The sequence below is a fragment of the Saccopteryx bilineata genome, chromosome 2, assembly GCF_036850765.1.
Source record: "Saccopteryx bilineata isolate mSacBil1 chromosome 2, mSacBil1_pri_phased_curated, whole genome shotgun sequence".
Taxonomy (NCBI): Eukaryota; Metazoa; Chordata; class Mammalia; order Chiroptera; family Emballonuridae; genus Saccopteryx; species Saccopteryx bilineata.
In genome coordinates, this window is record NC_089491.1 from 322806223 (window position 1) to 322832686 (window position 26464).

Sequence of the window (26464 nt, forward strand, 5' to 3'; positions counted from 1 at the left end):
TCTATGTATTTATAATATGTGATTTCTAAGAAAATCAGTTCCTAAAGTAAGTCAAGTCACCTACGTCAAAGTTTGGAAGGTCTCTCTCTTACAAAATGTATTCCTTGCCTGACCTGTGGTGGCGCAGTGGATAAAGCGTCGACCTGGAAATGCTGAGGTCGCCGGTTCGAAACCCTGGGCTTGCCTGGTCAAGGCACATATGGGAGTTGATGCTTCCAGCTCCTCCCCCCTTCTCTCTCTCTGTCTCTCTCTCCTCTCCCTCTCTCTCCTTTCTATAAATGAATAAATAAAATAATAATAAAATAAATTTAAAAAAATATTTAAAAAAAAAAAAAATGTATTCCATTACACCCGTTGGGGTTTTCCTGAGAGATCAGTACTTGAACGTAACATGCATATATGATTGCAACAGGTTTTTGTGGATAATGATGATGATGACTAGTAACGAAGATAGGCACAGGTAGCTTCTCAATAAATTCTTTTTTTTTTTTTAATAAATTTTTATTAATGGTAATGGGATGACATTAATAAATCAGGGTACATATATTCAAAGAAAACATGGCTAGGTTATTTTGTCATTAAATTATGTTGCGTACCCCTCGCCCAAAGTCAGATTGTCCTCCGCCACCCTCTATCTACTTCTCTGTGCCCCTCCCCCTCCCCCTAACTCTCTCCCTCCCTCCCTCCCTCCCATGTCCTCCCTCCCCCCACCCCTGGTAACCACCACACCCTTGTCCATGTCTCTTAGTCTCATTTTTATGTTCCACCAATGTATGGAATCATATAGTTCTTGTTTTTTTCTGATTTACTTATTTCACTCCTTATAATGTTATCAAGATCCCACCATTTTGCTGTAAATGATCTGATGTCATCATTTCTTATGGCTGAGTAGTATTCCATAGTGTATATGTGCCACATCTTCTTTATCCAGTCTTCTATTGAAGGGCTTTTTGGTTGTTTCCATGTCTTGGCCACTGTGAACAGTGCTGTAATGAACATGGGGCTACATGTGTCTTCACGTATCAATGTTTCTGAGGTTTTGGGGTATATACCCAGTAGAGGGATTGCTGGGTCATAAGGTAGTTCTATTTGCAGTTTTTTGAGGAACCACCATACTTTCCTCCATAATGGTTGTACTACTTTACAGTCCCACCAACAGTGAATGAGGGTTCCTTTTTCTCCACAGCCTCTCCAACATTTGCTATTACCCGTCTTGTTGATAATAGCTAATCTAACAGGGGTGAGGTGGTCTCTCATTGTAGTTTTGATTTGCATTTCTCTAATAACTAATGAAGCTGAGCATCTTTTCATATATCTGTTGGCCATTTGTATCTCTTCCTGGGAGAAGTGTCTGTTAATGTCCTCTTCCCATTTTTTTATTGGATTGTTTGTTTGTTTGTTGTTGAGTTTTATGAGTTCTTTGTAAATTTTGGATATTAGGCCCTTATCTGAGCTCTTGTTTGAAAATATCATTTCCCATTTAGTTGGCTGTCTGTTTATTTTGATATCAGTTTCTCTTGCTGAGCAAAAACTTTTTATTCTGATGTAGTCCCATTCATTTATCTTTGCCTTCACTTCTCTTGCCATTGGAGTCAAGTTCATAAAATGTTCTTTAAAATCCAGGTCCATGATTTTAGTACCTATGTCTTCTTCTATGTACTTTATTGTTTCAGGTCTTATATTTAGGTCTTTGATCCATTTTGAATTAATTTTAGTACACGGGGACAGGCTGTAGTCGAGTTTCATTCTTTTGCATGTGGCTTTCCAGTTTTCCCAACACCATTTGTTGAAGAGGCTTTCTTTTCTCCATTGTGTGTTGTTGGCCCCTTTATCAAAGATTATTTGACCATATATATGTGGTTTTATTTCTGGGCTTTCTATTCTGTTCCATTGGTCTGAGTGTCTATTTTTCTGCCAATACCATGCTGTTTTGATTATCGTGGCCCTATAATATAGTTTAAAGTCAGGTATTGTAATGCCCCCAGCTTCATTCTTTTTCCTTAGGATTGTTTTGGCTATTCGGGGTTTTTTATAGTTCCATATAAATCTGATGATTTTTTGTTCCATTTCTTTAAAAAATCTCATAGGGATTTTGATGGGAATTGCATTAAATTTGTATATTGCTTTGGGTAATATGGCCATTTTGATTATATTTATTCTTCCTATCCAAGAACAAGGAATATTTTTCCATCTCATTGTATCTTTTTCGATTTCCCTTAACAATGCTTTGTAATTTTCATTATATAGGTCCTTTACATTCTTTGTTATGTTTATTCCTAGGTATTTTTTTTGTTGTTGTTGCAATCGTGAAGGGGATTATTTTTTTGAGTTCGTTTTCTAATATTTCATTGTTGGCATATAGAAAGGCTATGGACTTTTGTATGTTAATTTTGTATCCTGCGACCTTACTGTATTGGTTTATTGTTTCTAATAATCTTTTTGTGGAGTCCTTCGGGTTTTCGATGTATAGGATCATATCATCTGCAAAAAGTGATACCTTTACTTCTTCTTTTCCGATATGGATGCCTTTTATTTCTTTGTCTTGTCTGATTGCTCTGGCCAGAACTTCTAGCACCACGTTGAATAAGAGTGGAGAGAGTGGACAACCCTGTCTTGTTCCTGATTTAAGGTAGAAAGTCCTCAGTTTTATGCCGTTTAATAGGATGTTGGCTGATGGTTTATCATATATGGCCTTTATCATGTTGAGATATTTTCCTTCTATACCCATTTTGTTGAGAGTCTTAAACATAAAATTGTGTTGTATTTTATCAAAAGCCTTTTCTGCATCTATTGATAAGATCATGTGGTTTTTGTTCTTTGTTTTGTTGATATGGTGTATTACGTTAACCGTTTTGCGTATGTTGAACCATCCCTGAGATTCTGGGATGAATCCCACTTGATCATGATGTATTATTTTTTTAATATGTTGTTGTATTCGGTTTGCCAGTATTTTGTGTAGTATTTTAGCATCTGTATTCATTGGAGATATTGGTCTGTAGTTTTCTTTCTTTGTGCCATCCTTGCTAGGTTTTGGTATGAGGGTTATGTTGGCCTCATAAAATGTGTTTGGAAGTATTGCTTCTTCTTCAATTTTTTGGAAGACTTTGAGTAGAATAGGAACCAAGTCTTCTTTGAATGTTTGATAGAATTCACTAGTATAACCGTCTGGGCCTGGACTTTTATTTTTGGGGAGGTTTTTAATAGTTTTTTCTATTTCCTCCCTGCTGATTGGTCTGTTTAGGCTTTCTGCTTCTTCATGACTCAGTCTAGGAAGGTTGTATTGTTCTAGGAATTTATCCATTTCTTCTAGATTGTTGTATTTGGTGGCATATAATTTTTCATAGTATTCTACAATAATTCTTTGTATATCTATGATGTCTGTGGTGATCTCTCCTCTTTCATTTTGGATTTTATTTATTTGAGTCCTGTGTCTTTTTTCCTTGGTGAGTCTTGCCAAGGGTTTGTCAATTTTGTTGATCTTTTCAAAGAACCAGCTCCTTGTTTTATTGATTTTTTCTATAGTTTTTCTGTTCTCTATTTCATTTATTTCTGCTCTGATTTTTATTATCTCCTTTCTTCGGCTGGTTTTGGGTTGTCTTTGTTCTTCTTTTTCTAGTTCCTTAAGGTGTGAAGTTAAGTGGTTTACTTCGGCTCTCTCTTGTTTGTTCATATAGGCCTGAAGTGATATGAACTTTCCTCTTATTACTGCTTTTGCTGCATCCCAGAGATTCTGATATGTCGTATTTTCATTTTCATTTGTCTGTATATATCTTTTGATCTCTGCGCTTATTTCTTCTTTGACCCATTCATTTTCTAGAAGTATGTTGTTTAGTTTCCACATTTTTGTGGGGTTTTCCCCTCTTTTTTGCAGTTGAATTCTAGTTTCAAGGCTTTATGATCAGAAAATATGCTTGGTACAATTTCAATTTTTCTAAATTTGCTGATATTGTCTTTGTGGCCCAACATATGGTCAATTCTTGAGAATGTTCCATGTACACTAGAGAAAAATGTATACTCTGTTGCTTTGGGATGAAGTGTCCTGTAGATGTCTATCATATCCAGGTGTTCTAGTATTTCGTTTAAGGCCACTATATCTTTATTGATTCTCTGTTTGGATGACCGATCTAGAGCCGTCAGCGGTGTATTGAGGTCTCCAAGTATGATTGTATTTTTGTTAGTTTTTGTTTTAAGGTCAATAAGTAGCTGTCTTATATATTTTGGTGCTCCTTGGTTTGGTGCATATATATTAAGGATTGTTATGTCTTCTTGATTCAACTTCCCCTTAATCATTATGAAATGACCATTTTTGTCTCTGAGTATTTTTTCTGTCTTGTAGTCAGCATTATTAGATATGAGTATTGCTACACCTGCTTTTTTTGGGGTGTTGTTTGCTTGGAGTATTGTTTTCCAGCCTTTCACTTTGAATTTGTTTTTATCCTTGTTGCTTAGATGTGTTTCTTGTAGGCAGCATATAGTTGGATTTTCTTTTTTAATCCATTCTGCTACTCTGTGTCTTTTTATTGGTAAGTTTAATCCATTTACATTTAGTGTAATTATTGACACTTGTGGGTTCCCTACTGCCATTTTATAAATTGCTTTCTGTTAGTTTTGTATCTAGTTTGATTCTTCTCTTTTGTTTTTCTATCATTTGTTTTTGTTTGTTTGTGTTCCATACTTCTTTCCTCTGTTGCTACCTTTTTTAAGTCAAGTGTTTTTGTGGTGGTTTTTTCAAGGGTGGTTACCATTAAGTAATGAAAAGGGTACCTACCATATTCATTGTAGTACCCTATCTTATAAGTATTTCTGCACTTCATCGTCCTTTGCTACTGTTAATCTCCATCCTCTCCCCCCTTTTTTTCCTTTGTTGTCACAGTTTAAGTTTGGTTTTATTGTGTTCTTGGTGGAGCTGTTACTTGTGGTGTTGTTTTCTTTTGTTCTTTGAATCTGGTTGGAAAACCCCCTTTAGTATTTCCTGGAGTGGGGGCTTTCTGTTGATAAATTCTCTCATCTTTTCTGTATTTGTGAATGTTTTTATATCTCCTTCATACTTGAAGGATAGCTTTGATGGGTATAGTATTCTTGGCTGAAAGTTCCTCTCTTTCAGGGCTTTAAATATTGGGGTCCACTCTCTTCTAGCTTGTAGAGTTTCTGCTGAGAAATCTGATGATAATCTAATAGGCCTTCCTTTATATGTTGTACTCTTCTTTTCCCTGGCTGCCTTGAGAATTTTTTCTTTGTCATTGGTTTGTGTCATCTTTATTATGATGTGCCTTGGAGTGGGTTTGTTGGGGTTAAGAAAACTCGGTGTTCTGTTTGCTTCTTGAATTTGAGGCTTTAGTTCTTTCCACAGGCTTGGGAAGTTCTCATCTATTATTTGTTTGAGTATATTCTCCATTCCATTTTCTTTCTCTTCTCCCTCTGATATACCTATTATTCTTATGTTATTCTTTCTGATGGAGTCAGACAATTCCTGTAGGGCTTTCTCGTTTTTTATTATTTTTGAGCTCTTTCTTCTTCTCTCTGTTGTGCCTCAAGTTGTTTGTCTTCTATTTCACTAATCCTATCTTCAATCTGGGCTATTCTGTTAGCTAAGCTTGTTACCTCGTTTTTCAGCTCGTGAATTGAGTTTTTCATTTCTGTTTGATTTGTTTTTATAGTTTCAATTTCCTTGGTAATATATTCTTTGTGTTCATTGAGTTGTTTTCTGATCTCCCTATATTGCCTTTCTGTGTTTTCTTGTATATCTCTGAGTATTTTTAAGATTTCTATTTTAAATTCTCTGTCATTTAGCTCCGAGGCTTCCAATATGTTAAGTCTTTTCTCCATAGATTTTTCCACATCTATTTGTGTTACCTCTCTTTCTTTTGTATCCATAATATTCTATTTTCTCTTTCTTATTGGCATCTGAGGGTGGTCTTGTTGATAGCACTAATTAGAATTAATAAAGAGTAAAAAGTAAAAAAAAAAAAAGTAATAATTTATTATCTCCCCCTTTTTTTCTTTCTTCTCTTTCCCTCCTCAGGGAAATATCGTGCCTATAATGGAGGGCCTGATTTGGGGTGAAGAGTTCAAGGGGCAAAAAAAGGGAATAGGGACCTACTAAATGCAAAAAAAAAAAAAAAAGGAAGAAAATCTTAGACAAGTATAAGATGATTTGCTTGTAAGTGATGGTCAACTAAGAGATATAATGAGAGGAATAAGAGGGAACCAGAAAAAAGGACCAAAAAAAGAATAATAAAGAAGAAAAAAATAAAAATAATAAGTAAAAATCTGTTGTATTAAGTGGAACGAAGACTAAATACAATGGAGACCTTGGGTTGGGAGGACCCAAAATGCCACAAAAATAAACAAGAAAAAAACAAAAACAAAAGCAAAAAAGAAAAATAAAGCCAAAAAAAGCCTTGAGTCCCAAATTAACTAATTTGTTCGTGATTGAGGATTAAATGGGAGGAAAGTAAAACGAGAAAAGAAAAAACGAATAGGAAAAAATAAGAAAAAGAGAAAAACGAAGGAAGAAATACAAAAGGAAGAGAAAAAAACAAAATAAAGCAAAACAAAACAAAAAAAACAAAAGAGGAGAGAGTGAGAGTTAAGTGTTTTGGAGTATAACCTTAAAGGAGGGTGAGGATGAAGAAGAGAAATAAAATGTAACACTCATGGGTAGTGTAGTTCAAGAAAAGGGAAGCATAAGATGGGCAGAGAATAGAAGGACCGAGGTGGAGGAAATAAAGGCAATAAGATAGAAGAAACAAACAACAACAAAAAAAAATTAGTGGAACAAGTTGTAAAGTCTGTGGATTTTCCTTGATTTTGAGAGGTTAACTTCTTCCTTTTTCTTTTCTCTCCCTCTTCCTGGTCGGTGACTCTGTACCCCAGGCTCTGCCCCTGTGTCACACTTAGGTAGGGATTTGCAGTTGATGGGATTCTATGGCAATGTCATATAATTGGCTTTAGTCTTGCTGGTAGTCAAGGCTTGTTGGCGTTTGCAGGGTCCAATGATGAGAGAGTTTGCTTTCCTGGATTCTCTCTCCTAGTCCCCCCTTCCTGAATTAGCAGCCTGGTGATCCAGCTATAAGGCTGCAACTGCTTCTGCCTGGGAAGTAAGAGGCTCAAAGAGCTGGGAAATCCCCACTCTATCCCCACTCAGTGCAAGGCTTTGGGAAAGGCTCTGAGAGTCAGGGACTCCAGTGTAATCAGGCGGGGGTGGGAGTCAATTGTTGTCAAGGTGACTGTTCAGCGCCTAGCATTCAGTTGGACCTCTCAACCCAGGCTTTCCACACTTTGTAGCCTGTTTTGGCTGGGAAGAAGAGGCACTAGTCTCTGCTTGCGACTAGTGTAGTATAGAACTTAATATCTGCCAAGTCCTTCTTGTTAGCGTTTATCCCTGAATATGGAGGCTCTATCAATCAGAAGTTGCCCCTGCCCCTTTAGCGAGAGGCACTGAAAAATATCACGCCTCTTGTCTTGGGTCGCTGAACTGAGAGAGATCTTATCAATTAGAACCGAGGGTGCGCAGATTTCATGGGTTAAGCTAATTTCAGTGATTGGGTCGCAGCTGTGCTCCCGAAGGTATTTTAGGCTGCCTGCGCGCCCCTCCCCCAACGCTTGATTGTTAGCTTGAATGGCTGGGTGAGGTGCCCCGCCCACGGAGAGAATCTCCCAAGTAGAGAAGACCACCCTGGTGCCTCTCCCGCTCGCCCTGCCGCTGGTGGCTGGACCGCACCAGGCGCAGGATAATAGGGCACCCTGCATGTGTGGGCCAGTAGGGCGCTCTGGGTGCGTGGAATGCCCAGGGCACGCGTGCGAATGGGGTGCTCCGGGCACCGGTGGCTGGCGACTCTCACTCGCAGTGTGCGGGCCGCTGGGAACGTTAGCGGTGCTCGCTCTGCAACCAGACCGGGCGCGCCCGCGGCTGCTCGCGGCTCCCGAGTGTGGGCGGTGCTCGCTCTGCAACTGGACCGGGCACGCCCGCGGCTGCTCGCGGCTCCCGAGTGTGGGCTGACTCACCACAGGTGCACTCCCTCGCGGCTTGATGAACGTCCCTGCGGTAGCTTCCTCCACACCCTCCTCTCTCAGATTCAAGTGATAACAGTCCTTTCGCTTTCAGTTTGTGTGGAACTCCGGAATGCTCCGAGGATAAATTTTTCTGTTTCTAGTTGATAAATTTGTTGTGATTTAGGGGAGATCTGTCGGACGCGCTGCTCACGGCGCCATTTCCGTGACATCACTCTCAATAAATTCTTAGAAAATTAAATGTATTGCTAGATTTCTAAGGCATAAAAAGACCAATGTAAGCTAGTTTCATGAGAAAACTAGAAGCAGACAAAGTTGAATAGCTGGTCTTAAGTACAGGCTGAGCTGATCCTTGTAGCTAACAGAACAGTCTTCTTGACAGGAAATACTCCTTAAACACCAGTGGGTCAATAACCATGAAGCCGTTGAGGTAACCACTCCTAGGAAATGTTTTGCCAGTGAAATTGTTTTAACCACCAACAGAAAAGTAATAAAGAAATGTTTTATGGATGATTCAGTTTCACCTGCTATGTACACAACACTTTGCGAGAATCAATTAGTTAGTCTGAATCATCTTTACATGTTCCTTTTAGTAAAGAACTAGTTGGTTAAGTGGCCAACCCTATTTCAGAAAGGAAGAAGGAAAAAACAAAGCAGTAAAAAGACATTCCATATAGAAAGCCTGATCCAGGCACATCTTAGGAATAAATGTTTCAAGATAAAAGTGTGTGAAAAGTGAAAGTATTTCTGGAGCCACTACCAATATAAATATTAAAATTGCTTGCACAGCTCGATCTGGCAGATTATTTAAATGAGGAAGAGAAAGCTGTATCTGCCAGCTCAGTGGCCATGGAGTAAAATGTAATTGTAGAAAACCATCTCTGAGTTGAAAATGGTTGGAGTTGGGAAATACTTCGGAGTTCATAAGTTCAACCCAGGAGTATGCTTGTAAATATTTCATAACCATCCCTCAGGGGAGAAAAAAATAGCTCTGGTTTGTAGTGCTAACCTATTTCTATGGTGTAAATACCCCACCAGGGCCGATTTCAGGCTACTGAGATGAGGTCACTGAATGTGAGTTGAGAAGAGATGCACTGATAGGCTGTCATGAGCCAGTGCCCTGGGCTCCAGCACATGACTAGTCCAACACTGCAGTTTTGTAAATGACAAAGCAGCTGAGGATGGAGGAGTGGCTCATGCAAGTATTTGGGGGCACTGCCACTGCTGAAGCTTGGGCTCTTCCTCACGCTGTGCTTCAGTATTGTGAAGGCATTATGAAGGAAGGGCCAGGATTGGCTGAGTGGTAAACACACAGGCCTCCACTAGCCTGGTCAAGTGTTCCCCTTCAGAGCTCCCCATGGACCTTCTGACATTGAGTTTAAACTGTGGTCTGTTTGCCTTCTCTACTCGTCTGAGATCTCACGGACACTGTTTTTGTTTTGTTTTGATTTTTTTGTCTTCAGTATTCTGCACAGCATCTAGAACATGGTAGATGCTCAAAAAGTATTTATTGTGGGCATGAACAAACAATAATAGTGAATATTTATTGGCCTACTGTGTGCCAAGCACTGGCCTTCCATTAGCTCATAGAACCCTCAGAACAGCCGTCATAACAAGTGAGGTTGGTACTGTAATCACTCACGTATTTCAGATGAGCAAATAGAGCCTCAGAGAAGTCATTAGCCCAAGGTCGCACAGACAGTGAATGGATTCAGACCCTGTAGTCTGTCTTCAGAAACTGACGCTCAGTTAACTGACAGTGTCATTGGGGTACGCAGCTCAGCAACACATACTTTCAAAAGGTATCCCCCTGTTCCTTTTGAATGACGCAAACATTTCCAGATAAGATCTAGTCTGACCAACACACTCCTTTACAAAGTTGAAATGGTCAAGGAAATTGAGTGTTCACCTTTTCTCGTTGTCTGAGGATTAAACAGAAACCTGTATTTTAATTTAAAATCCTATTGTTGACAATGATCCCTAGTCTCATTTGTTTGGTTTAATAAAAAAAAAATAACCTTTTTTTAAATATAATTTCTCTGAAAAATGGCATCACCGCATGCTATTAAGAGAATGCAAAGAAGGTATAGGAGGCTGGTTACTAACTCCAGGGGTATTCTGCAAGGTTTTTTCTTTAAATAGAAAAAGTATCCTCTATCCCTACTGGTTTTCTTATGACTTGTCATCTCATCAAGTGAGATGATAAAAAGCCCATTACTTAGATTCTAGTTATTCGAGATTTAGTACCATGAGTGACTTTTGTACCAACTTTGAGACATGAACCTTATTTTTGAAGCATAACATAATATAATATGTTAGGGTTTTTTAATTTTATTTTAAGATCTATTTGAAGGCCCCTTTTACAAACCTGGAGGGGAAAAAAGTCATTTTCCCTCCACACTGCATTAATGGACATGAGCTAAGATGCAAATTGGTTATTGTGCCTTTTTTTTTCTTTAGACAGTAATGGTTCATTTATTTTCGTTGTTATTTTTTCCTAGAAAAAATAAGGGGATAAATAATGTATTAGGCTAATGTTTCCATTTTTAAAGATGTACCAGTACCATATTGAAAAGTGCATTTAATTTTTCTGCTTAATATAGTCTAGAAAGTTTATGGACACATTTGCAGTTTGTTTACAGACTATATTTGTCTTTTAATAAGACAGTTTGCCCAAATCATTTTCTTCTACTCTGTGTCATTCCCACCATCAGCACCAAAAATTTTCCGGTTCATTTTAAAACAATGAAAATTATATCATATATAAAACTAAGCCCTGGCTGGTTAGTTCAGTGGTAGAGTGTCAGCCATGTGTGGATGTCCCAGGTTCAATTCCCGGACAGGGCACAAAGAAGAAGAGACTATCTGCTTCTCTACTCCTACCCCTCTCTTCTCTCTCTCTCTCTCTCTCTCTCTCTCTCTCTCTCTCTCTCTCTCTCGTCTACTACTGCAGCCATGGCTCCATTGGTTCGAGCACATCTGCACCAGGCACTGAGGACGGCTCAGTGGAGAAACAACCTCAGGTGCTAAAAATAGCTCTTTTGCAAGCATGGCCCCAGATGGGCAGAGCATTGGCCCCATACACAGGTTGCCAGTTTGGATGTATGTGGGAGTCTGTCTCTCTATCTCCCCTCCTCTCACTTGGAAAAGAAGACAAAATAATAGCAAGTACAATACCCTATATTTATATTTATATATGCCATCTAACAAAGTGCTTTCAAAGATGAGATCTCATTTTATTATTTAAAATAACCATGTGAGGGTATGGGAGGCTGGAATTTAAGAGGCAGATGAACTGCCTGAGAGCACACAGCTGGAGAGGGAAGGGCCCACGCACTCTGCCTGCCAGGCCTCTGCCCCAGGGCAGTCTCCCTCTCAGCCTGGAAGCCCCTTCAGGGTTAGGGAAGCATTTAGGAGCCCAGCAGATTCCTGTCAGCCAGTGTGGGATTGTGGTTCTGTGTGACTTTTGGCAAGTTTGCTCATCTAGAAGAGGAGAATAATAATACTTCCTACTTCACAGGGTGTTATAGAGTAACTCAGAGGGTTAGGCAGAATGCCTGGCATATGATAGGCACTCAACATGTTACTTTTATTATTATATGATTCCTCTTGCACGTCCTTACCCTAATGAAGCTTTGTTTTGCCCTCAGGGCCAACTAGTTTTCTAGCCTTCAAAGCCTAGCTCCCTAATCACGTGCCTTCATTTGGACCCTGAAATCATTGTGTCTTTGACTGTCCGCCTTGGGTTTCTTCCATATCGTCTATAACTGTGAAGATGAAGTCATAATACATTGTATTTTATTTCAAAGGAGCCCTGAGGGCTGCTAAGCAATCTTTTCCTTCGTTTTCTGCTGCCCTCCGTCCCATGCCCTATGGTGCTCTCCTGAACCCCCTCCTCCACCCTGAAGTCCATGATCTCTCTCTGCACCCATCACTTTCTGCATGTGCTCATGGACCGTAACTTATTTTTAAAACATTGAGATCACGTGCCCTGACCTCCTTCAGTGTCCTATACTTCTGATTTCTCATCCTCTCCTGCCTCAGATAGAGTCCTTGTCTTACGTGCCAGGGTTCTTGAAAATGCTGCCGCCTTCTGCTCCTTTAAAATGTTGCCCCAACAATGTTTGTCTCCCTCATTCGCCCTCTGATTTCTCCACCTTGCTAGGCTCAACTTGCAGTTCTCCTGGCTGGGCCTCATGCTCTTCCCTGCCTCTCTGTCTCCACACCAATTTCTCTACAACCAAGGAGTTTCCATTCTCCAGCCTCATTTCCAAGTCAGCTGCCCTTCCTACACACCCCATAACCGACTCTCAGCCCGTGCCTCCACCTGTGAGCTCCCCAGGGAGAGGCACCATGCTCTGCACTGCCAGCCCTGCCACACCGCCTGGCCCTTTGAGACACCAGTAAATGTTAGTGGAAGAAAGGGAGACCTGCACATAAGCATATGTCTTTCCGACAGTTTAAGAATAAACTCCTCATGACCCTGATATTGCCTTCCTCTTGTCTTTCCTTTAACAAACATTCTACTTCCTCGCCATGCATTCCCGTGCAATTTAGTGTCTATTAAATATACTGGAAAGCTACTCATAAAGGTCAACAAAAAGTTTCCACGTGGGTCACATCCTCCTTTCTGAGCCCCTCACGTGGCCTGGCTTCTATGACCATGCGGTATTGGTTTGCCTGATGCCTCACTACCCTCACCTTTACTGACTCCTTCATTGGACTTCTTAATGCATTATTCCCCAAGATTGGGCTCATTTTCCTGCTCCTCTCTCACCTCTATCTCCATGAATATACTCTTGGTTTGAACCATCACTTCTGTGCAGATAACATGAAAAGTTTATTTCCATTCAAATTAGCATCCCAGTTAGTCCAGCAAGACCAAGTCCTGGATATTGTTTTTTTTTTTTCTAGTGCAGAAATGGCAAACACTTGGCACTTACATTTCCCCTTGCCACTGTCTTGCCCAAGACCATGCGTGCTTGTTCTCTGACCAGGGCAGGCTTCTCCCCAGAGTCCTTTCCTTATTCTCCTCTATTGTTTGACACAAATGTTCTGTCTGCTTGGAATCTTCATTCTTCATTTACTGTAGACACCTACCTACTGGTGAATAATATAAAACCTATTACTCATCCCTATAGCAGAACATTTTCACTCATTTCTCAAAAGCACATCAAATTCTACATCTTTAAAACCAACTTAATGTATTCTTCAGGCTTCCGCCCAACCTTCTTCTACTGACTAACCTGGTTTTATAAGTAACTTTCTCCACTCTTCCCTAGATGACTGCTTATCTTTGCTTTGGACTTCACCAATTTAGGTGTCAATCTTATTTATTCAAATATGTCTGTCATTCATCCCTTTCTTTCTATTCCTGGGCCACCATGTTGGCTGGCCCTTATTACCTGGTTACAGGCTATAATAGCAGCGTGTCAACTGGTTTTCTCCTTGCCAGGCTCCCTGCCCTAAGCCACCTTGTCTCCAGATCAGTCTTCCTAGAATAAAAGCTTGGTTATATGGCTCTCCAGCCCAAAACCCCTCAGTTACTTTCTCTGTATTACCTCTTAACAAAAGCCCCAATTCCTAGCAAATTTAGTACAATATAATTATCTTTGATTTCTGAGTTAGAAATGTTTGGATTCAAGTTCTGGTTACTATATTTACCTGTTCGGTGACTTTGAGTTTATTGCTTAGTCTTTATTTACGCTTTTATTCAACAAGTATTTATTTAACACCTACTGTGTTCTAGACCTTTTGCCAGGTACTTGAGATAGAGCCATGAGTCAGACAGACCTTTTCCTTGCTCTTCTAGACCTAATAACTCTGTAGATTGTGCCTATTTCTCATAATCATAGCAATCCTAAATACAGGCCACGCCTCCGCCTCTTGTTGCTTTTAGCATTTGGTTTGTGCTGTGCAGAGTATTATTATGCCATGTATTATAGTTATTTCCTTATGTGTGTTATCTCTCAATCACATTGTTGGTTCATTAGAGGGTAGGAGCTGTCTCGCGTTTTCCATAATGCAAGCACAGAGCTATGCACATACTAGTTGCTCAATGAATTCTATTGTGATTTTGCAGACCCAGGGATGGACTTCAGAATAGTTATAATACCTAGTATATTTTTAGATGTTCCCATTATCCTGGCAGATTTATGCATAAAAAATGAAATAAATAATAGCTATTAAGTTTCTATTCATGCTGAGTATGATCATTCCAACCTATTATCCTGCCTTGACTTATTGTGAATAGATTTCACAATGTTCACAACTTGTGCACCTTAAGTTTTTAAAAACTGAATCACAGATCCACTCTGCTTTCTAGTAGAAATATTGTTCATATGCATACAACAGAATGCTAAAATAATGTTCTTTTTACTAAATAGCTTGTGACTTGGTAATGAACAAAATGCTGGGGGGGTTTTCATGAAATAATTCCAGGACTTTAGTCCTGAAGATTAGTTTTATTTTATACATTTTCAGCTTGCTGGTTTTCCCATGATCTTATATTAAGTTAAGCATGTGTCTATCTGAAACAATAGGTTAGCTATAGCCAAATTATAACCATACCTTTCCTCTGCACACAAAATCTTATTATAAACAGCATGTGATCATTTGCTTCTAGAATTTATTATTGTTTTCTTCCAAAAGGAAGCTAAATTTAGCCAAGTAATTCTACATGCTCCTAAGGAAACAATGCCTGCTGTGATTTCTAGAATAAATGAATCTGAACCACAATTCCTTTACTGGACTGACTGAGAAAGTTTGAATATCAACCTAGTCATTGACCACAGATATTACACCCTATTAAACACCCAGCAAGGGGTTAAGAAAGAAATTTGTTGTGTTTCTGACTTCATTGCTGAATGAGTCTAACTTAGTCTCTCTATTGTCCTTAATACAGAACATTGTTTGCATCTCATAATGGATCTCTAAAATTGCTCATTTGGGCTTGAGTTCTAAAATTAAACTATGTAGAGTCATGTCCAGCCGCACAATGCATCTTTATGTGAAACCAGCTAGAGTTTTTTTCACTCGATGTACAATTTCTAGTTATGAAGCTTTGTGTCTGATTCTTTAACTGGTATAGTTCTTTCTGTCTCTTCTTTGTTTCTAATGACAACTAAATTGCTCTCACATTGAACGTTTTTTGGCAGATTCACGTCTCACCATGAAGGCCCCTGCTGGGCTTGCACCTGGCATCCTCGTGCTTCTGTTTACCTTGGTGCAGAAGGCTGATGGGGAGTGCAAGGAGGCACTAGCGAAGTCTGAGATGAATGTGAACATGCAGTATCAGCTTCCCAACTTCACCGCGGCAACGCCCATCCAGAATGTCGTTTTACACAAGCATCACATTTACCTCGGTGCCGTCAACTACATCTACGTGTTAAATGACAAAGACCTTCAGAAAGTTGCTGAGTACAAGACTGGGCCTGTGCTGGAACACCCAGAGTGTTTCCCATGTCGGGACTGCAGTCACAAAACCAACCTTTCAGGTGGCGTTTGGAAAGATAACATCAACATGGCTCTGCTTATTGACACGTACTACTATGATGATCAGCTCATCAGCTGTGGCAGCGTCCGCCGAGGGACCTGCCAGCGGCACGTCCTTCCTCCCTACAATGCTGCTGACATACAGTCCGAGGTCCATTGCATATACTCCCCGCAGGCAGAGGAAGAGACCAGCCAGTGTCCTGACTGTGTGGTGAGCGCCCTGGGAACCAAGGTCCTGATATCTGAAAAGCAACGGTTCATCAACTTCTTCGTAGGCAATACCTTAAATTCTTCATACCTTCCAGGTTATTCATTACATTCGGTATCAGTGAGAAGGCTAAAGGAAACACTAGATGGTTTTAAGTTTTTGACAGACCAGTCCTACATTGATGTTTTGCCTGACTTTCGAGATTCTTACCCTATTAAGTATGTCCATGCCTTTGAAAGCAACCAGTTCATTTACTTCTTGACAGTCCAGCGGGAAACTCTTGATGCTCAGACGTTTCACACAAGAATAATCAGGTTCTGTTCCGTAGACTCGGGATTGCATTCCTACATGGAGATGCCTCTGGAGTGTATTCTCACAGAGAAGAGAAGAAAGAGATCCCCAAGGGAGGAGGTGTTCAATATTCTCCAAGCTGCTTATGTCAGTAAGCCTGGGGCCCATCTCTCCAAGCAGATAGGTGTCAACCTAAATGATGACATTCTCTTTGGGGTGTTTGCACAAAGCAAGCCAGATTCTGCTGAACCAATGAATCGCTCTGCTGTCTGTGCATTCCCCATCAAGTATGTCAATGAATTCTTCAACAAGATTGTCAATAAAAACAATGTGAGATGCCTCCAGCATTTTTATGGACCAAACCATGAACACTGCTTTAATAAGGTAAGTCACACAGGTTCCCCACAGACAAATTATGAGATATAAATCAAGTCTAACAAAGTGGCAGATAACCTTAATCAAAATATTTGATAATTCTTTCCAAGAAAATTTAGAAATTGAGTCTTTAAAAGTAAAATTATATGGTTTGAGGAATAACTTAATGTGGTCATTAAAAGGAAAGTATATTTTTACAACTTGGGTTTGCACATTTACCAACATTTTAGATTATTAAACTTATTTCTCCTATAAGCTTTTGTTGTTCTATTTAGATTTACATAAAGTTTAACACAACAGCAATTTCTATGAAATATGATTATTTAGATCCCAATGGAGTCTTTATAATTTAAAATTTAAAATTAGACAGTCAAGCTAATTTGTGGATTTTAAAGGCTTTTTTCTTATGAGGCTCCATTTGCTCACTTACATGCAAATGAATGGTCTATATTCTTGGCATTACTTAAACAACTAAAAGCAAAATTTTAAAATCTCTTCTAAATGTTGGTAAATAAAACATTTTTAAATGAGCTAATATATGCCTCTAAATAACCTAGAAAACTAGAGAGGCGATGTTTGCTCCCAAATTCTTCCTTTGTTTTTGTTTAATGAGCATAAACAAATAATTTATTTGTTTTGAACATTAACTTTTACTAGTATGAATGTAAGTTTCCCTTACTGTTATGTCTGCTAAAACAAGTTTCTGAGATGCCTGGATGTGTCCTGAGATAAGGGGTCCAGAGCAGTGTTGCAGCATATTGCCCAATAAAAATAGCCCTGAGAATGTTCATAATTAGATCTCCTGGAATAGATAATTTTCATTTCTATTCTCATTTAAAATTTTTTTTTTTATTTACAGTTAGCGTACATTATTATATTCATTTCAGGTGTACACACCAGAGGTTAGACACCATACAACTTACTAAGTGATCATTCTGACGAGCCTCACACACATCTGACAGCGCATATAGTTATTGGAATATTATTGACTATATTGCCTATGCTGTATTTTACATCCCCATGACTATTCTGTAACAACCATTATGTACTTCTTAATCCCTTCACCTTTTTTACCCAGCTCCCCAACCCCCCTCCCATCTGACAACCATCAAAATGTTCTCTGTATCTTAGTCTGTTTCTGTTCTGCTTGTTTGTTTATTTTGTTTTTTAGATTCAGTTGTTAATAGATGTGTATTTATTGCCATTTTTATTGTTCATATTTTTTATGTTTGTCTTTCTTTCATTCTTCTTCTTAAAGAAGACCCTTTAACATTTTATATAATACTCGTTTGGTGATGATGAAGTTCTTCAGCTTTTTCTTGTCTGGGAAGCTCATTATATGTCCTTTGATTCTAAATGATAGCTTTTCTGGGTAGAGTAATCTCCATTGTAGGTCCTTGACTTTCATCACTCTGAATATTTCTTGCCAGTCCCTTTTGGGTTGCAAAGTTTCTGTTGAGAAATCAGCTGACAGTCTTATGGGAGCTCCCTTTTAGATAACTAACTGCTTTTCTCTTGCTGCTTTTAAGATTCTCTCTTTGTCTTAACATTTGCATATTAATTAATTATTTGTCTTGGTGGTGGACTCTTTGGGTTCACCTTGTTCGGACTCTCTGCACTTTCTGGAATTATATGTCTATTTCCTTCACCAGGTTAGGGAAGTTTTCTGTTATTTTTTTCAAATAGGTTTTCAGTTCCTTGCTTTCTCTCTCCTCCTCTGGCAACCCCACAATGCAAATGTTGATGCACTTGAAGTTGTCCCAGAGGTTTCTTACATATCCTCATTTTCTTTTTTTTGGATTCTTTGTTTTCTTCTTCTGATTGGGTAGTTTTTGCTTCCTTATAGTCCAAATCACTGATCTGATGCTTGACTCATATATGCTACTGTTGATTTCCTATAAATTATTCTCCATTTTAACTGATATAGCCTTCATTTCTGACAGGCTCTTTCTTGTGCTGTTAAAGTTTACACTAAATTCATTGAGTATCCTTATAACCAGTGTTTTGAACTCTGCATCTAGTAGATTGTTTGTCTCCATTTTGTTTAGTTCTTTTTCTGGAGTTTGTTCTGTTCTTTCATTTGGGACCTGTTTGTTTATCTCCTCATTTTGGCAGCCTCCCTGTGTTTGCTTCTATGTATTAGGTAGCATTTCCATTTCTCCTAGTCTTGGTAGAGTGGCCTAATATAATAGATGTTCTGTAGGGTTCAGTGGTACAGCTTCCCCATCACCCAAGCTGAGCACTTGAGGTACACCTCCCACCCCGTGTGGGCTGTGTACACCCTCCTGTTGCAGTGAGGCCTTGATTGCTGTTAATATGTTCATAGGAGGGATTTACCCCCCAGGCCATTCATATGCGGGGAATGGCTGTGACCACCAACCTCTGACCACTGTGGAGGATCAGCCATGCAGGGGCCACACCACAAAGCAGGACCTACTTCAGCAGGGCTCTGGTGCCTTTGAGTCTGTCCCTTGACTGTGTCGTTTGTGGAGGCAATTAGGTGGTGCTTTGACGTGGTCTAAAGCTGTCCACTGAGTGCACTGACTTTGGGACCTCCCGGGAGATGCAGGCTAAGGTCAGTTACCACCTGTGTTCTGCCCAGGACCACTCAGCATGAGCTACAAAGTGATCAACAGATGGCTGCTTCTTGTACTGGGCTTGTAGGTGCCCAGACAAAACCAAGCTGCAAACTAAGGCTGATTGCTGCTAGTGCCTGGGCTGTGGCCACTTAGCAAAAACTTTGGGGCATGCAGAGGCCAGATGCTGCTTGTTTAAGAGATTTTAGGAAACTCTGATGCATGAGCCAAGACAGGTCATTTATATGGAAAATCTATTGGAAAGAGTTTGAGTGGATCCAAAAGTTGGGTAGGATGGGGCCTCAGGTAATACCAGGGCATGGTGAATAGTGTGAGCCAGGTTGATGGAGACTCAGATATGGTGCCTGCCTGCCCTCTGTTGGGAGAGGGGCATGTTTCAGCAAAGGTACAATAGCCTCTGCCAGCACTTTTGTCTGGGAGAAAGCTGCCCTTTCAGCCTCAGTGCTGATGACAGCCAGTTCAATTCTTTCCTGTGTGTCCCTGGTACCTTTCAAGCTGCTGCCCCAGGCCCGGAGCTCAGAGCAAGTGAGTCTATATTCATGTAGGTCCTTTAAGAGGAACACTTGGGACTCCAGTAGCCCTCCATCTCACTCAGCCTCAATCCCTGCTGGTTCTTATAGCCAGAAATAATGAGGGCTTCTCTTCCTGGCACTAGAATCCTGGGCTGGGGGTCGGGGGCCTGGTGTGGGGCTGGGACCCTTCACTTTTTAGGGGGGGGGACCTTTGCAGCCAAGATATTCTTCCCAATTTTTATCTGCCACACATGGGTTTAGGACCAGCCCATTCAGTGTCTCCATCCCTCCTATCATTCCAGTGTGGCTTCTTTAATTCCCTAGTCATAGGACTTCCATTCAGGCAGATTTCAGGTGGTTTTGAATGATATTTTTTCTGTAGTTTAGTTGCAATTTTGATGTGGTTGTAGAAGAATTCAAGTAGTACTGCATTTACCTAGCCCACCATTTTGACTACAGTTTCTGCTTTGAATCTTGACATCAGTCATGGACTTTCTACTTGAATAGACGTGGGTCTACAAAATTCAAATTTGGCACTTTTAATTTGGTAGTATTTGATATCTATAAATATAAATATTTTATTGACAATTATTTAGACTTACATGAAATGGTATGTTCACAGAAAAGGTTGGGGACATTCTTTGTTGCTTTGGTTTAGAGATAGTAAAAACCACCAGCTACACCAGGGGATTTATCCCGATGGTCATTAGATCACTGGGAGCCAGAGGAAGAATACCACACTGGCAGTACCTTTGGCCCTTTAGCTTTCTTGGTTTGGACCCATATTTGAGTATATGAACCTGGCCATGCCTCCTAACATAATAACCACTAGTGATCACAATTGAATGAACAAGTAGTACAGTTTTTCTCAAGACATTTTGACTTTATAAAAAATATCTCACTCTAGGCCCTGGCCGGTTGGCTCAGCGGTAGAGCGTCGGCCTGGCGTGCAGAAGTCCCGGGTTCGATTCCCGGCCAGGGTACACAGGAGAAGCGCCCATCTGCTTCTCCACCCCCCCCTCCTTCCTCTCTGTCTCTCTCTTCCCCTCCAGCAGCCGAGGCTCCATTGGAGCAAAGATGGCCCGGGCGCTAGGGATGGCTCCTCAGCCTCTGCTCCAGGCGCTAGAGTGGCTCTGGTCGCAACAGAGTCACACCCCGGAGGGGCAGAGCATCGCCCCCTGGTGGGCAGAGCGTCACCCCCCTGGTGGGCATGCCGGGTGGATCCCAGTCGGGCGCATGCGGGAGTCTGTCTGACTGCCTCTCCCCGTTTCCGGCTTCAAAAAAATACAGAAAAAAATATATATATATATATCACTCTAACAGTTTTCAGTCCAAGTAATAAAGGTTATAATTGCTAGCAGGAAGAACATTAAACATGTCCTTGGTGAAAGAAAGTATATCATTTGCTGAGGGCTACCAAGTGCATATCAATTCAGGAATGTTTGGTTCACTTTTGCTGAACCATCTGGGATACTTCCCCAGATGGAAACTCCAAGCAATTTTTTTATATAAAGTTTAGAAACTTCTGAGAAAACAAATTCATGTTTTGGTAAACTGCAGACGTAAGTGTTCTTTTTGCCCTTCACGAGTCTATGAACATATACAGTGTACATACATATCTATCTCAACTAAGATATATACTGCTCACAAAAATTAAGGGATATTTTATTGCTTCATATTCATTTTGGAATATCCCCTAATTTTTGTGAGCAGTATATTTCTCCCTGCATATGTTTAATATTTGTTGCAAACTCTGTAAGAAGCAATGGGATCATCATGGGGCTGTCCCTTTCCTTCACTAGAAAAAAAATGAAAAAATGAAAAGAAACAAAAGGGCTTTCAGAAACCTGGAATTAGAAAATAAAGTGTAATATTAATAGCATTCCAGAGAAAACACTTTCGCCGCATCCAATAAATTACTTCAGAAACACAAGTTTAGAAAGAGTCTGTTTGGAATTCCTCCAGGAGTTCTCCAGCACATAAGCTATTTAAATCTTGTTCTATTAAAAATTAAAAAGACTACTTATGAGGGTGTATTGATCTCTTATTATTTATTTGTTCGTGTCGGCCCCCAGATGTAAAAGTACTTTCAATTCTAGAAATTCTCCAAACACATCTGAACTTTATTTCATCCCTCTGACTTTTTGAGTATCCCAAGGGAACAAAAAGGCAAGATTACCCAGTGAAATTCAGGTCAGTTTTATCACCAAGGAAAAATGGCCAAAATGCACCAGCCACACCTGAAATCATTATCACTCCCATCACAGAAATTCTTGTGGGAAACGAGCTAGAACTTGCCAACATAGTCTTTTTACAAGGGAAGCCAACTTCTACACCGGCCAAATTCCATAAAAACAAATACTTTCAAACCTCCTCTATTTACTTGCTTGTTTATCTTCTGTGGTTTCTGAAGATCAAAATTCTTTCAAGAATGAGACTGCCCACATTTTCAGTTTTTATATACCCATTTATTCCTATAAAAACCCTTCGGATTGTTCCAATAATCAGCCTAAAATGAAGGCACCTAGAGCCACTATTCACACAAAAACAAAATGACTTACAAGATCAAACCAGTTTGGAAAGACTGTAAGCAATAAAATGACTCCATTTTGTCTTGGCAAATTTACTTGGCAGGATGTCAGGTGACCCTTCTCACAATTTCTTGGAACTGACTTTTTATTTTGGCATAGAGATTGGTGAATAGACATATATTGTAGTTTTGTTATTAACATATATAATCAATTAGGTCTTTGTGGAGGGACTATTGTGTGGTCTGTGGACAAGATTAAGAAAGATGGAGCGAATTACCTTACTCAGAGAGGTGACAGAAATACAATTAGTGCCCTTTGGGCCAACCACACCCAAGCCCAGATGAAGTCAAGGGAATAAATCTCATTTGGCTCATCAGCATAAAGCTGATGACTATTCTATTGAGATCCTCCCCTAAGAACTCCCCTAGAAACAGATAAAACCCGTAAGACAAAGGATCCAGTGCCTGCCCTCCTGCTGGAGCATGCCCGCACCTCTTCCTTCCCATTCTTCTAACCTGCCAGGCACATTACCTTGCCTATCTCTCTCCTAAGTCCAGGGGCCCTTTTTTTTGGCCTCTAATTTATTTCATGAACCCATGCAGCCCAGCTGGCTCACGTTTTCTACCTCTATGACTTTCTAAATAAACTTTCTCTAATAAATGGGGGGGGGGGGATGCAGCTGTAATTTTCCACTGAGGCTTCTGCCCGTCCTTGGGGTCTGAGCACTGCTGTGGGGGGGGGGGGGTGGTTCTGGCCCTTCTTGAGCTGCCCTCCAAGTGCAACCAGGGTTTCAACCGCAGCATCAGGCAGAGTGCTAAGGAAGGCTCTTCTCAATTTAGGACTCCAGTAGGTCCAGCAGGCCTGACTTGCTTATTTAAGATTACTCATGTTGCTTTTCCCACTCTGACATTTTATGAAACACTAGCTATACAAATTCTTTATATACATCTTCTCATATTGATGATGTCATTAAGCCCACTTGTGAATCATCTGATAGTTTCCAGAGCACATCATGCGCACCTCTAAGTTATTTGTGCTTCAGAACTCTTTGATTCTACATGTGAGGCTGTTTCTAGAAATTTATCTGAAGGCACAGAGATCCATTCATGTAGTATATCAGTGCTGATTATATCAGTTGTTCTATAAGAATATGTATTTGTCTTCATAATTTAACCAATTGGTGTGTTGCTTTTGAAAGTGATTCTTAAAGGGTTTTGTTTATAGTGACTTCCAACACTTAGAATTATGTGGTTATATACCCACAAATATCTTAAATATCTTAACCTCTTTTTGTACCCATTAGTGGACCTCTAGAAGTATCCTCAATTAGTATTGGACCTCTAGAAGTATCCTCAATTAGTATTGATTGAAGTTGTTTTAGACTACTACATAGTCCCCAAAACACATATTATTATTAAAGTAAAGAAACTGAAAAAAATGCCCACAATATGAGAGGACTTATAAAACCCCAAATTTGGGTAGGGAAATAAAAAACAAACTCACATTCTAGTTGGGACAAACACTAATAAAAATTCAGTTAATTTTAAGGATATTAACTGGAATCTCCAACTGTATCATATAAGGGACTTGATAACATGACAATTAGTCCAGGAAAAAACTAGTATCAGTATTTCTTGGCCCGGTTGCTTATAAATGAGAATTAATATGGAATGAAGGAATTTTTAAACCCCCAAATCTGCAAAGATCCTGGTTCTTAAATTATAGTCTACTTACTAAGAGTAGTAGAATAATATATTTGGGAAGATTTTTAATTTCAATCAAAGTTGAAATTTAAAAGGGTTCTCTTGCCAACCAGAAAATGTAGTCATGATATTACACTGTTTCTTGTGCCATTTCATGATAAAAGTTTTGCTCTGTTTGTAAGCATTTGAAATAATAAATATAGACTTGTCTTTTTGACCAATAATTAATCAGTTAAGGGGAAAGTATGTCACATGGTGCCAGATACTGCATACCAGCCACATGCCCGCTGCCACATCGCTTAACTTCTTAGAACCTCAGTCTCTTCATTTGTAACATGAAGACAACAACAACTAGTCATTGTAAAAACCTGAGATAATGTATGTAAACTGCCTGGCACAATAAGCTGACCATAAATTTAGTCCTTCTGAGGCAGCATAGCCTAATGGAACAAGACTGAAGTCCAAGATCTGGGTTTAAATTCATAATTCCACCATTTTCTACCTCTTTGGCCATGAGAGCATTATTTAAACTCTCCGAACCTGCTTTCTCCCATGAAGGAATATTGTGTGGACCGGTGCAATTATGTTTGTAACTTAGTTCATGGCACATAATAAATAACAACTGTTATTGTAGGAAATACTTTTATAAAGAAAGGCAAATTCAAATTATTGAATTGTTTTGTGGAAGTGGCTCATTCTGAGGGTCTTTACTTCCCTCCCTACCTGTTATAAGTGACCCACCTACATAATGCTTAACATGTGCAAGTCCTTCTTAAAACTCAAAAAAAAAAAAAAAAGAAGAAGAAGAAGAGGAAGAAAAGGAGAGGTGGGAAGTGGTGGTGTTTTGGGGATGGAGACAAAGACAGTTGAATCAGAAATGTACTGTAATCAAGCTAGATGGTATAAGGTATAATATTTCCCCCAACTTCAATTCTAACTACCCATGGCACTGTGGAGTATTATGCTGATGTAAATTACACTGTGCATTGAAAAACTTGCAGACAATAAGGTTTTAGAAAATGAAACCTTACAGGTTGCTTTATCAAGCTTCCGTGTTTTTAATTATCATTTTTACTCAAATACAAAAGGTAGCCAACCACTTCCCAAAATAAAGGAAACTTAAAGTAGTAATTTTCCATCTCCATCTCAAAGAGTGCCAAAGTGAAAGGGTCACCACTCAGAGCCACCAGAGGAAGAAAGCAAAGTGATTAGAACAATTTTGAATGAAATCAAAATCAAAACAAGATGCAAATAAAGAATAATATGAATAGATTATATGAATAGGCAGAACAATAAACATACAGTTATGTTTCTTTATTACTATTATAAAGATGATAGATGAGCAAAATTGGGTTACATTTAAGTTGTAATGGAAGGAAATAATTGCAGCCTTCCATCAGGAAACCACAAGGACCATTATTGATCTGTCATCCTCAGGGCATGTCTTATAATATTTAATAAAATAAACAAAGATTTATAACTCTTTATAGGCCGTATATCTGTAATCCCCTTTACCCCAACATTTGAGCTGGGAATGTTCAGTCAATGTTGCATATAACATCCATGTAATTATACGGGTTTGGATGTCTCATTTAAGCAATCTAGCCTCTCAAGAGAACATATTTTGTTATTAGGGATGAAAAATGTGAAGTCAGGTTTCAGGGTTTTTTTACTTCCTGGGCTCTGAAATGAGAGAATGTTATCCTATATGAAAAATGTTATTGAGGATTCTTTATTCTAAACACTAAATATCTTGGCCATATGCCAAATGTAATAGCTACCAAAGCAAAATCATGCAAGAAAGAAAATCCTTGAAGTACAAGGATTCCATATACTTTTTTAGAAATCTAAGTAGTAATTCATTATTTGTGCAATTGATTCCTCTCCTTCGGTAAACTCTTCACTCTCCGCCAAGCTCAGGGAGTCCTTAATTTATTTGAACTTCCTGCACTACCCATCCCATGAAAAGTGGCGTGAGGTGTTATTATTAAAAGGAACTTACAATTCTTTTCTTTCCAGAATTTTGTAAGACTTTCTGAGATCACTGGGCATGCCAGTATTAGAAAATGCGTAAGCCATTTAATGCCTTTTGCTTTTTTTCTCTCCTTCTCCTAAGCAGTCTTTAAGCCATTTCATAGCTTAATCACAGGTCTACCCTAGGAAAGAATGAAAAAGCATGATTTTTTTTATAAGCTAACAGCAAAGAAAACCAGCTAATGCTGAAACTGTCACTAAAAAGGTAGGTAGGCTTTACCTGTGTATTATATTGACTCATTATGTAATTAATAGTACTTCCCTGTATGTGGGTAATTAACAATGCCGCCGTATAATTCTTTACTCTTCTTAATATATTTAGAAGCAGATGTTATGATCTGTGTTTTATTTAAGTAATTGTTATTCTGTATGAAAATTCATTTGGTAAAATTAATGTGGTAAACAATGAGTTCATGTGAAAAATCTTAACTTTGGATTTTAAAAGCTGAAGGGTTAATAAAACTTTGAAGACGCAGCTCTAATATGTGATATTTTTATTGCCACATCACTCCATAATTAGAGACTTCTGAAAGCACCAAGAAGTAATGGATATTTTTGCTCAGAATAACATGTCAAATTTTGGGTGTTGCACCCTTACTTCACAGTTCTCTCTTATCAATGGCCACCCCACTCTGCATTCTTATCTCCTCGCTCTAATGAGAAAAATAGAGAATCTGTCAGAATTTAGATGAAAGATGCACTGGGA

General features: G+C 39.3%; 1 protein-coding gene across 2 annotated transcripts in view; it reads left to right on the forward strand.

The window, feature by feature from the left end:
- MET (MET proto-oncogene, receptor tyrosine kinase) overlaps nt 1-26464 on the forward strand; it is a 142445-nt gene that overhangs the window by 19886 nt on the left and 96095 nt on the right. For both annotated transcript variants that reach the window (XM_066262160.1, XM_066262158.1), the window contains exon 2: nt 15171-16390. In XM_066262160.1, coding sequence (XP_066118257.1) covers nt 15185-16390 — 1206 coding nt within the window. In that variant the 5' untranslated portion in view covers nt 15171-15184. The remainder of the gene's footprint in view (nt 1-15170; nt 16391-26464) is intronic.